Raw genomic sequence first — 12,735 nt, forward strand, 5'->3', positions numbered from 1 at the left:
AACTTTCGCGGACGGACTTCGGCTCCACTGACCTGCCAATAATTATCGACGTTAGGTACTACACGTACTGATAGAGTGGCTGGCACCTGTTTACGAGAATCCGTCTCATGCATGCACCAGAAACTCCATCCGTGATCGGAAAGCGGCCCAACTCGAAATTGCAATTCTGATCCCAGCGGAAAGTTCGCTCTGACCGATCGAAAATTAATTAAGGAAAAACAAGTTCAATTAATTTACGTCCGTCGACCGATGTAAAAGTAATTATCGAACGAACGAAAGAGCTCGGACGAACGATTGCACGGCTTCCTCTTCGTTATTTTCTATTATAATATTATGCAAGATACAGAAGAAGGGTCTTGGATACGTTCGAGATTTTAGCTCCAACGATGAAACGATCTTTCTTTTTTTTATACCGGAAACATCCAGCTTTATAAGATATCCGATTCGCCTTTTTTTCACATAGATTTCCCTCTCTCTCTCTCTCTCTCTCTCTCTCTCTCTCTCTCTCTCTCTCTCTCTCTCTCTCTCTCTCTCTCTCTCTCTCTCTCTCCGCGCAAATAAAAAAGAAAAAATAAGTCAGGGAGGGAGACGACGTTCTCGTATCAGAGGCCGACACGCGTTAGCGCGAAAACATTTCAAAGTCGAACGTACGCGAATAAAACGTATGCAACGCGCAAAGAAAATATTTTTGTTGCAATCAAAATGGAACGAGTATCTGTTTGTATCTCTCGCGTTATACGCGTATTGAAAGGGGAACGTGGAAGAGTATTTTATTACCACGTGTACGGATAATGCTGAATGTGCTCTACTTCCCTCCTCGTACGCGATGCGTATGTACCATTATAAGGGTACCTGGGTCGTGGATACCCCAGCTATGAAACGAGCGACTCAATGTGTGACGTCATGAAGAGATGTTTTGTTCGTATATTGACGTTGTCCTTTCGTGCTCGCTCGTTGTAAAACGAGTCAGTGTTTACCTTGTCGATGAAAAGGCGAGAGAAAGACAAAATGGAGCTTGAAACGTTGCCTTTCGTTATAACGTCGTTGTAATTATCGTTATTTCGATTCGTTCGATAAAAAGAAAAAGCAATCGGTATACAAACGAATACGCGTCGATGCAACATTTTTATGCGCTTTACGAGCAATCGTTCGAACACGATTTCGCGTTACTAAATTCGCATTGATTTCTACGCTTTATTCGATCGACAACAAACGTTGCAAGTCCGATCGCTTTTTAAGGAAAAGGTGATATGCGTTAAAGACAAAAAATCGACCTCTATTTCCGCGTATAACGACATATTCGCTATTCTAAGAAAATGAGAGAGAGAGGATGGCCCGAAACGAAATACGACCTCGCATCGTTGTTGCTTGTTAGCTATAACGAGGCGAGCTTACGTATATTCGTTACACGCTTAGGGATTAGCCACGCTGGATAGAGCCAAGAGAGAAAGGGAAAGACTATTATGTGTACGCGTGCGCACGTCGGTGTACCAAGTGGATAGAGGCATCTGTTGAATAAGGGCTCGTCGATGGAGGCAGAAAGAAAGAGAAAAAAGAGAGAGAGAGAGAGATATTCATGGCATAGCTTCATTCCGCTCTACTTACCGAGTGATCTCTCGGATTCAGACGCTGCATATCCGTCGATGTGAAGAAAGTTGAAGCGCGTTTCGATTCGCTACTCTCTGCTTCGTATCCCTTCTTTTCTCATTAATATTACGTAACGCTATTTACTTATCGATACTTTTCGAGAGTATCCTTTCTCGTAGTATCAACGACCGTACCGCGTCTTATTCATCGACAACGATTATACTCTATTAGTATAAATGTTTTCATATTATTAGGACTTATCTCTTCTTTCATCCACGTATACATACGAACGAAACTATGTTTACTCCGAGTCATTGTTTTCGTCGAGTCTCACTCCGCTTTGTAATCCGTAGACGTTTAGAAAGGGAAGCGATGAGAAAGACAGAGATATGGAGAGAGAAAAAGACAAAGAAACGGAGAGAGAGAGTGAGAGAGAGAGAGAGAGAGAGAGGGAGAGAGAACGCGATTAAAGCCGCGGTTACGTTATATTCGTATTACCAACGACTAATTGCTTCGTCGTGCTCGACTTTTCTGCCAGCGTGACGAAGCAAAAAGGTGGTCCTTCCTCCCCTCTCTCTCCCTCTCGCCCTCTATTCGCTCTTTACTTCCGTCGCAGAGTATGCGCGAGGGAATATACTCCGTTCGTAGGATAGGAGGAAAAAAGAGAAAAGGAGAAAAGAGGGACGGAGAAAGAGAAAGAGAGAGAATTGCTGTAGCTACGTAGGTACGTACGTATGTATTTAGAATACATATACTATAGGAGCGATGCTCACTGTGTATTCAGAGCCGCGGTAGAAATTACACGTCGATTCAGTTGAAATTATCGTGCATACGTACGTCCGTGTCGTACGGGCACACACCCATGAAACAACACGCATGCGAGCCCGTTTAAAGTTAATATTTACGGACGTATTTGCACAGAAAACGGGGATCCTTCCGCGGTGACACAGCTCATCGTGCTTCGTTAAACGTTACGGATATCGATGCGCGTGATATTACCACCGAGAATAGATAATGCACGAGCTTCCGTATTTCTGATTATGTATCTGCTATTCGAATGGAAGTGTGTCGTAAGAAAATCTCATGAAAAAATCACAACGTTATCTTTCGTTTGATCGAGTAGTACAACACGCGCTTCGATTCAACAACTTTTATATCAATGAACGCAAGCGTTCGAGATACCATCTTTTTCTTTCGCTCGTAGTATTTTAATTTCGAATGGCTTTTAAACTAGAGTAGATGGAAAATCGTCGATGAAACAAATAGATACTCGATATTCTCTAAACATTTAATATTTTTTTTCTCGAGCGACTCGGTAACATCATCTTGAGCGTAGGATAATAGTACCGTAATACCGCATCGTTTCGAATAATGAACCTCGAAAGGTTATCCTCGCAACAGCGTTCCGTAAAAACTCTATGGTATAGAGATTTCTATAACGCTAAAGGCAGAGTCGAACCCACGAAAAATACGTTCGTGAATGCGAACGAGAGAAAAGCTCAGCCAAAACCGAAATATCTTTCCGATTCGATTCACCGTTGTAAATGGAACGAAATAATCTTCTTTTTTTCCCCAACAGACCGAAACTTCGTTTCGTGCAATCTCCGTGGGACAACGCGTGTAATTAGATGAAAAGTCAATATTCCGACGAAAATGGGAATTTATTTTTCTACTCCACGGCATTTATGTCGACGCTTCCGCAAATTATAAAATAAAAGTACATTTTCGAAGTAGTCCTCGAAATAAACTAATTCTAAATAATTCTAATTCCGGATTATCTCGATATCGACCAATCGGAGGAAAAATGAATTTCCGATACGAAAACTTATCGCGAAAACTGAACTGTACCTCGTCGATACCGTGTTAATTAATTTATAAGAACGTACCGTACGTGTGTCGAAGCACGTGTGGTAAAAAATCGCGAGCGGAGTGGACTCGAATTTTTTGTTGGCAGTCCCTTTAATTGATATTACAAAAGCGTAAAAAATAATTCGGCTTTCTTCTTTTCTCTTTTACGAGCGATGTTCGCGCTTAATAATTTCACGAAGCAAAGAAATGCGTGGCAACGTTTAAACGTCGTGTCACGCGAGAGAACGTCGAAAATTTAGAAGTACGTTTCCAGACGCAAGAAGAATTACGTCGCGGCTCGCATTTGCGAACGGTCCTGTTGTCTTGTGTCAGCAAAACCTATGAAAAATCTATGAAAGTGCACTTGCATACGAAACGTTTTCATACATATTTGAAAATCGATGTTACCACTTGGAGATTGCGCGGAGATAATGCATAATGGATTTTCGATTTAAAAGAGATATTTTTCTCGTGTATCGTTTAAAACTCGAATTTATACTATTTATAAACGAAGACAATACCGTTTCGAAGCTCTCTAGATATAAATAATGATAATAATAATAACAAAGCTTTACGAGCTTACGAAGTAAAATATCGATCTCATGATATACGTAAGATTTTGGATCAATCGGAAGCACCAACTTCGTAGACGTGCCGAGCAAACCCCTGACGTCGCAGATCGCTAACAACGATACAAGTTGATGAGCAATCAGAAATACACGATGGAACCCCAATCGATTCTGTTGTCAGGGACCACAACACGCATATGGTTGAAGGCAAATGAGTCTTGTATACTGGACGCGAGACACGCGACGCGTTGCTACTCCGAGGGAGAACCGATCGGAAGAAGATTCGATCGTCGATTCGATAAACGCACGAAACTTGTTCTTGCTCCTTCCTTATTGATTTACAAACGACGACGATATTGCCATAGACGGTATAGTAAATACAAATGCGAAAGTTTAATGGAAAGAAAGAAATCGCCAAAGTGTTTCTCGTTTCGATAAGTGCGGTATATCTTGCTCGTATACGGTAAGAGAAAACTCGAGCAATTTCAAAAGTGTAGAAGAGGATCGAATAGAAATATCATAAGTAACAGATCGAAGTTCTTTCTTCTTCGAACGCGATACGACGTTTCCGAGGAGAGTTCTCGCACGACGAGCAAAGGGGACCCCGCCACGAATTCGGTTTTACGAGGAACGAGAGGCACGGAAGAGAGAAGAGAAGAGACGAGAAGAGAAGGCAAGAGGGAGGGAGAGAGAGAGAGAGAGAGAGAGAGAAACGAAAAAAGGATGAAGAAGGGCGAAACCCGAAACCTCGACGGTCCGCAATCTTTTCCACGAGTATTCTCCGTTGGGGCAACGTAAGCACTTTTGCGAGGGAAGTGAAGTGGTTTTCCTCGCGTGCATAGCCAGACATCGCTCGTGGATTTCGTGCGCAGCTAAACCACAAGCCACATCGTTTCTCGTCGCAATAGGCATCGTTGCGTTTTTCAACGTCCCCGGCGCATTTCCCACCTTTCCTCGAGAAGGATCGTTTCCTCCTCGATCGGAAACTACCCGCCTTTCGCATTTTTTATTTCAATTCTTCGTATCTTCGTCGCTTCGATCGTTTCGATTCTCAACTCGTATTTTAACGTTTACGTAATTTAAATATAAAAATATAGACAAACGATGTTACCAATTAAGCGGCTATTTCCAAGGAAATTTCAACAAAAAATCAGCGAAGCTATCGGTTAACGAGCAAGCTGTTCGCGTAACGTTAGCTGTGTTGTAAGTGGCATCGTTTGAGCGCTACATCGTAGAGATAATCGTCGGCGAATGAGATAATAATGGACCACGATGGAAGATGTTTAATCAGGGATAAATGATATGATAATATGGCGAAGAACGCGTAAATTGAAAGTTAATTGAAAGAAACTGTCGTTCCTTTTTTTGCGTATTCACTTCAGTCCCGACTTAACAATTTATCGACATCGCGCATTTTTCTTCTTTCGGTCGTCGAACGTAATTTACGTAGCCAATGAAACAGCCATCCGAGACGTATCGATATTGCTTTCGTTAATAAGGTCGACGAAAAATAATTTCGTTGACGCAACGACGCATATTCGTGATAGGACTGTGATTAAAACCATACCGACGCAGTCGAGTTCGTTCTTTCTCGCAGCGAAGCGACCGCGGCTGCAGTTAGATCACGACGAAATTCAATGTGCGATATGATCAATGGTCAAGAGGGTAGATTGGCTGTCTCGTAAGCGAGGCTTCTCTCTCTCTCTCTCTTTCTCTCTGTGAAATTTTGCGATTAATTTGGGAACAATGAAAAAGCCAATCGAAGCAGGAAAATGAGATTCCACGACACGGTGAACGCTGGTGTGTAAGCCACTTTCGTTTCGAAATGGTTATTACGTTCTTGATATACCGCGAATTCTTCGATTATCCCTCTTTTAAACGAGGAGAAAAAAGAAGGAGAGAGAAAGAGAGGAGGGAGGGAGAACAGAGGACGTACAAATCGATTCGACTATTACGAAGCAAAAGTAATTACATAACCGATTATTCTCCGCAAACAACTCTGGCTATTACCAATGTGCCGCCATACGTCATTGTTCTAAACAAGCTTTCAACCAGCACGACCGGTTTTGTCAGTTAACGTCGATCCAACGAGACTACAAAGCTTTACTAAATCGTAGTTATGTTTTACTTTAGTTAATCGAGAGAAAGTATAATTGCGCTGCGATTGGTGTAAATCCTCTGCCCAACAAATTTAATTCTATTAAGGAAAGAATATGAAGAGAGATAAACAAAGCTTATTTTTTTTCCAAACGTCCGATCCATCTATTCCGCCCGAACGTATTTACGTTATCAATCGCTTTCGCTATCGAACCTTATTAGAAAATGTTCATTTAAGTAGCATTAATCCGATCTGTTAAATGTAACGTATTTTTTTTTCCGAGTTTAACTCTTCCGTGACTTTCGTAAACTCTCCGGAGATGTGCGCACTCTCCGACTCGATCGCGGTTAAGCAAGCTTTCCTTAGAAAACTTTGACGAATACGACGGCGACGGCGACGGCGACGGCGACGGCGGCCTGTGGGGAACTTGGAATTAGGCCAGACAGACGTGCGTGCGTTTCTGTACACGGTGTCCTTTCGTCGACTATGAATCATTCGACTCTTTTGCTCTCCGCAATATCTAATCCCCATCCAACTCGCTTTACATTCTGCAAATTTACATGTATTTTCTTTTTTATTTTTTTTAAGCGATCGTAATTTTTTTTCTCGCGAATCGTATATCGTTCCTATCGAAGCTAATCCGCGATATTTAATATCGGCTTAGTTTTGTTTCGATCGTTGCAAAGATACTCTCCGATAGGAAATTAAGAGAGAGAGAGAGAGAGAGAGAGAGAGAGAGAAAGAAAAGAATAACAATTTTTACCAGGAGAGAAAATCTTCTCCGTAACTTCTTCTTTTTCTTTTCTCTTCTCCCGTGGTAAATCATTTCCCGGTCGCAGGATCGTTAAGTCTCTTCGTCTAATTTACCGAGTTAGATAGGAAACCCTTCAATGTCTCCCTTCGTGTTCCAGCCTTCCGTTCTGTTCCGATCCTTTCCCGACCGTCGACGAGCATTCGACGACGGGGCAAAGACGAAGGGAAGACGAGGACGACTACGAAATTTCAATTTCCGAAGCGAGTCGCAATGTCGAGCATTATCGATGCCGTTACGCGGAATTGCTTGGCACAAGCTCGCCTAGCCGGATGTAACTTCCCTTCTTTCTTCTCTATAGCTGTGCTCTCTCTTTTTTTCTTTTCTTCTCCCCCCGTTTCCGTCTCCTTTTACACTCCCTCTTTCCCTTTCTTCTTTTCTACCAGTCGTCGAACGGCTGGCCCTTTCTCCTTCTTTTGTTCGACATAATTCCACATCGATCACCAACACGTGATTCTTTATTGTCCAAGAAAACAGACCACGCGAGGAAACCACCTTACGTAACTCGTACACACGCATATTATATATTACGTATATCACACACGACGCTCGCGCGCGCGATCAGCTCGAGCAACGTTACATAATTTTAATGTAATTTTCGTCAATATACGATTATTTACTCTTTAAAGTCCTCCTCGAAGGAGATCGAAGTCGAGATGAAATGCCCGCGAGCACGGAGGACGACCTTGCCCACGAACATTCTCTTTAAAGATTGTTTATATTTCCGAGAAAAGAAAATAACGATAACGAAAGAAAGGTTACTCGGTCGTTATTACGCTTATCTAACGCCAATTCACACGCTATGAAGCAGAAACGAATGAACTTGTGTACATAAGCACGAAGAATTACAAACGATAACAACGCAAATCGTCCGTCCGATTGGAAACAACGAACCGATCGACGACGAGTCATTCTTTTCGCGATGATTAATCTGCTTACTCCGACAAAGTAATACAAAATCGTTAGATAATTAGTTTATATAATTATATTCGAATTGATCGGATAAGTTCGACGCATCGATGGTCGCATTAATTCGTCCAAAACATAAAACGATTCGGTCTATCGATTTTTCGCTTTAAGACACGTACATACGAATTTTCGTTTTATTCCATTTTTAGTCTTAAAATTCTTCCGCGATGAAAGTAATAATATCGACGCTTATCGGTTTTTATCAATTCAACGTTAAATGCGAAATATGCGAACAATCTCGCTTGCAAGATTAACGACTCGTAGCTTTGTTTTCGTATCAGAAACTTAGTTTAGAGATAATCTATCGTGTATACGTAACAATATTTTCGAAGTAGGTAATGCGAAGTACGAATAATATGCATAGGATAAGAAATAAGTAAAGGTCGCACGCACGTCCAGAGGAAAATTTCATTTATTCGGGTACGTATATTATCCTCTTTCGTTCGATTTGATTTCATTCGACGATTCGATGCACTTTCCAGGCTACGCGCTCTTTTTTTATCGTCTTGATAATTTTTCAACGATTACTTTCGTCCAATCGAGCGAAATGCGGGAATTACGAGAACGATAGGATAGATTCGGTGCTTGTGCTTTATCGTCGTGTCACTTTTGCTTTCGTTTTGGCATATCGAGGAAACAAGAAGAAAACGGAGCGGCTGGAGCGTGGCGATTTCTATCGTTGCCTCGTTTCTACTTTTCTGCACATCCCGTTGTTCTCGTCTCTCTATTTTTCTCTTTCTATTTCACTCTCACTCTCGTTCTCTTACTTTTGCACAAGCGTCACGTGTCGCCATAAAGCTACGTGCCAGTAGAAACAAAGGATCGAGACTCGACCCTTAGACGATTTTTCGCGCGAACAAAATAGAAATGTGAGTCAAGGATTTGGCTGTAAGAAACTAACAATAACCCATCCGTCGAGGCGAGAAGAAGAGAACGAGTCGGTCTTGCGTCTTTGGAAAAGAATACTTTTGCGTAACGGAGCGAATTGCGTCCTTTGCGGATAATCCTGCGAATAACCTCGTGCGTATACCTTTTGCCAGTCGCGCATAGGAAATGTTTTTTTTATTTTTTTGTGCCAAATTGATCAAGGTCGGCAACGGCCGTTGAATACGCTTCGACACATCGTTATTCCTCGCGATAAAGCGCGCGTAAAGCGTATTTAAAAATCGATTCGAACGATCGGAAATATAAAAGAGGACAAAGAGGATGACGACGATGACTATGAGAACGTAATCGTACGTCGAGAAGGCCAGCGTCGATGTCAGTGTAAACGGTTGCCCGTCATTGAAGGAGAGACGATGCGCGCTATGTATTAGCAAAGTCGCCATTAATAGATATTATGCAAAGGAACAAAAGAGAACTGTTATCGAGCGTCGGCACGTCGTCGACACGTCGTCGAGTGAGAAACGTCGGAAAAGGCGAGCACAAAGGTAGAAGCGTTTTCTTTTACGCAGGTGTTCGAGGACGCGGTACGTCGATGACGATCGCTACGCGAAGGAACGTACGAGGGACGAACGACGCGTTATTCTCTCGATTTACGTTCTCCGTGCTTTGCAACGACGAGCGACGTTCGCACGAAAGAGAACTTTTTCTTTTAAATCATCGAGGTATCTCTAATTTTAGGTCAGCGATACGTACTATTTCCGTCTCGTATTTATACGAAGAAATTCAACGGAAAGAGTTTTGAATTTCAAAAAAAAAAAAAAAAAGAAAAGAAAGAAGAAAAAAAAACAGAAACGAACGACACGTACGCGTTATCTCGCACGAACCAGATGTTCGAGGACGCTTTATGTTAATGCGGCATAAATGCGTTCGATCTCGGAGTTGTTGCTCGATCGAATCGTCACGATCCACTTAGCATACGTACAAAGACAAAGAAAAATACGAGTTTGTTTCGACGCATATAAAGGAATAAAAGCAACTCGTGGCAATATGATGTAGAACGTGAGAACGTGGTCGTTACTTTACTCGGTGGACAACGAATTCAATTAATAGTAAAGAGGCGCGAGCGTGCGTTTCCGCCGAAGTCAGCGTGCATACGTTACACATTTTTATTGTCGGCGCGTGTATACAGCACAAAAAAAAAGAAAAAAAAAAGAAAAGAAAAAAGAGAAAAAGAATTACGAATGCGACTGGAACCAGCTCGGAAAAACAGAGAACGAAGAAATGTCGAGCAAACGTATATATGTATGTATGCGTATACGCGGACATACCCGATGACCATAATAACGATCCTCGAGTTTTCCACGCTCGTCCACGCTTTTCTTTCTCTTCTTATCTTCTCTCTTCTCTCTTCTGTCACACTTGCCAACTATCGTCCAGTTGAAAACACGTTCCACGATAGAAACACCGCGTCTTTGATCGCTGCTCGCGAGCCTCGGGTCAAAAGGCGAGGCTCACGAACGGCGACGCGAACGACGACATCGACGACACCCTCGAGTTCTCTCACTTTCGAAAACTATCGAAACGAAGACGACTGCAGTTGTAAAATCCTTTTCCGAGAAAATGCAGAGCTCGCGTCCGTGATAGAAAATGAAAAGTTCGGGTCGCGCGCGATCTCTTTTCCCGAAGAAAAATAATAAAAGGGACAAGAGCGCTCGAAGGTTAAGTAAATCGTAACTGGGGGGGATGACAATGGGGAATGGAGGGGGGTGAGACGGTAGAAGCGTAGACGGTCCCTCTTCCGGTGCGAACAGGTGGCACACGCTCGCGACACGCTGCGCGCCGCGGAAAACACGCGAGTCTCGTGAGCTACGAGAAAACGACAATGAGAGAAGACGCACGCGTCGCGACGGCTTGACGTCGACTAAGGTAGATCGGTCTCGGCTCTTCACGCCACACACCCCCACCCCCTTGCCGCGCCACTCCGCGCCAGGCGCGTTTGCCGTCGACGCCGCGACGACGACGACGCCAACGGCGAACGCTCCCGCCGGCGCTGAGGGCGCCACCGGTTTTCGTATCTCTCTCCCTCTCCTCCTCGCGCTCTCTCTCTCTCTCTCTCTCTCTTCTATCCCTTGCATCATTTCTTCGAGATTAGCGCGCGATTTTCTCCTCGCACTTCTCCCTATCGAGACCTCCGACGACCGACGCTTTCCTATTTACAAACCCGATTCCATCCCTCCCTTCGTCCCTCTTATGCTCGCCCTTAACAGAAAGCAAGGATTATCTCGTCCTCGTCTTTTATCCGTACGGACTTAGTTTCGAAAGCTCGTGACATCTCGAGGAAGATCTTTGCGATTCGTTCTGCAACTCGGATCGAGATATCTGATGCAACTTTGACTTATGAAGCATCGATTCGAAAAAGAGATAGGCGTTATATAAGTTCGCTGTAAACATGTCGCGATGTATGCGTTTTCTCTCTCGTGCGAGTCGAGAGAAATTATGCGCCACCTTCTTTCTCCGATGTAAAGGATCTAATAAATTCTATAATAAATTGTTTCGAGTAAACGCGCGACGTTGGAGCTATTAGTGCTTTTTCGATAATCCAAGTACGATCGTTACGATGCTCTCGCGTAACACACAGAGTGGCGTCTATGCCTCGACGGTGGACGGCCGCACGCGAATGACCTCGAAGATCATTTGTCATACTGTCGCAAGTTTGCTAGTTAATGCGCTGGTCTGTAGCACGCGTGCGCGCGGGCCCGCACGCACGTCCCAGTTCCTCTCGCTGAGACCATTCTTCTTGCCGCAATTTTCGAACTGTAACGCTTCGCTCCCGCGCGTTCGCGCGTGCCTCTATCGTACACAAAAGTAAGAAACGCGTGCCTTCCGTTCTTCACCTTGCTCTGGACATCGAAAGTCGACGAGCGGTAGACTGTTTCGCGGCGAAAGCAAAAGAGCCGTCTCTGCGCAGCTTCCTCGCTAAAAATCGAAAATTTTCTTCGATTTGTTTCAACGACTTCTCTTAAGCTTTAATATGCGAAATAACAACGATCACGGTTTGACGCCGTTCGAGAGAAATTCTATGGATTTAACGAGAAGCCGCACTTTCGCGATCAAAACCATTGCAATGGTCGATAATTAACTTGTTCGAGATCGCACCGGGACAATGTTCGCCCACGGAAGTTCTACGATCGGCCAATGCGATAAAGTTTAACGGCGATTACGTCATATACGAGCTACCGTTGAATTATCGATTTAAACGTTTCATCGATGCACCATTGGGTTTTGAATTCCCTCAAAGTTTATGTCCTAGATCGTGTATATTTTATTGGCTGCTTGATATTAATTATTATCGTAATTGATCGTCGTTGAAGAAGAAGAACAATTATTAAATAAAAAGTTTCTCGAACAACGCGTTTCGACCGTCGACGATACATTCTCTTCGATATAACGGATATATAATTACGCGGAGAATAAAATTACGTTACATAAAAGTCTTCGTTCATAACTTGACACTCGATATATCGTCGCTCCAAAGTACGATCGGTTTTACCTTCATTTCCCATTCCATACGGTCCAATTTTGTAACGAATAACGTTACGTTTAACGAACGATATTGCATCGCGATTCGTGATTACGCGTAAACTAAAAATCAACGATATCGTCGGGCTTATCTCTTTCACTCTTTAATGCCATAAGAAAATAACAGGAAGAACTTCGAAGACTCGTCGGATCGTTCAACGTCCACGTTTTGCATAAACTTTGAGAAAAACGATATCTCGAGATCGATAAATCGCATCAAGGCCAAACGAGTAAACTACTCTGAACTCTGGAATTGGATCAAACGATCGACCGATTCCAATTTATGTCATTTACAATAGCACGCCGTTCTCGTTCGCATAACGATAACAAGAGCAACGAGGAATCCTATGAAAGAGAAATAGAAACATAGAAACGGGAGAGAGAGAGAG

General features: G+C 43.2%; 1 protein-coding gene across 31 annotated transcripts in view; it reads right to left on the bottom strand.

Moving 5' to 3' along the window:
• Positions 1-10,706, bottom strand: part of LOC122636519 (CUGBP Elav-like family member 1) — a 253,063-nt gene extending 242,357 nt beyond the window's left edge. For 23 of the 31 annotated variants that reach the window (XR_006328970.1, XR_006328969.1, XR_006328968.1 and 20 more), the window contains exon 1: positions 10,096-10,706. Coding sequence is in view for 21 of the 31 variants with exons in the window: in XM_043827804.1 (XP_043683739.1) it covers positions 10,096-10,106 (11 nt within the window). In the remaining 10 variants the exon portion in view is untranslated. The remainder of the gene's footprint in view (positions 1-10,095) is intronic. The other 8 variants (XM_043827809.1, XM_043827801.1, XM_043827817.1 and 5 more) reach the window with 3 other exon arrangements.
• Positions 10,707-12,735: the final 2,029 nt, after the last annotated feature.

This window comes from Vespula pensylvanica, chromosome 22 (assembly GCF_014466175.1).
Source record: "Vespula pensylvanica isolate Volc-1 chromosome 22, ASM1446617v1, whole genome shotgun sequence".
Taxonomy (NCBI): domain Eukaryota; kingdom Metazoa; phylum Arthropoda; class Insecta; order Hymenoptera; family Vespidae; genus Vespula; species Vespula pensylvanica.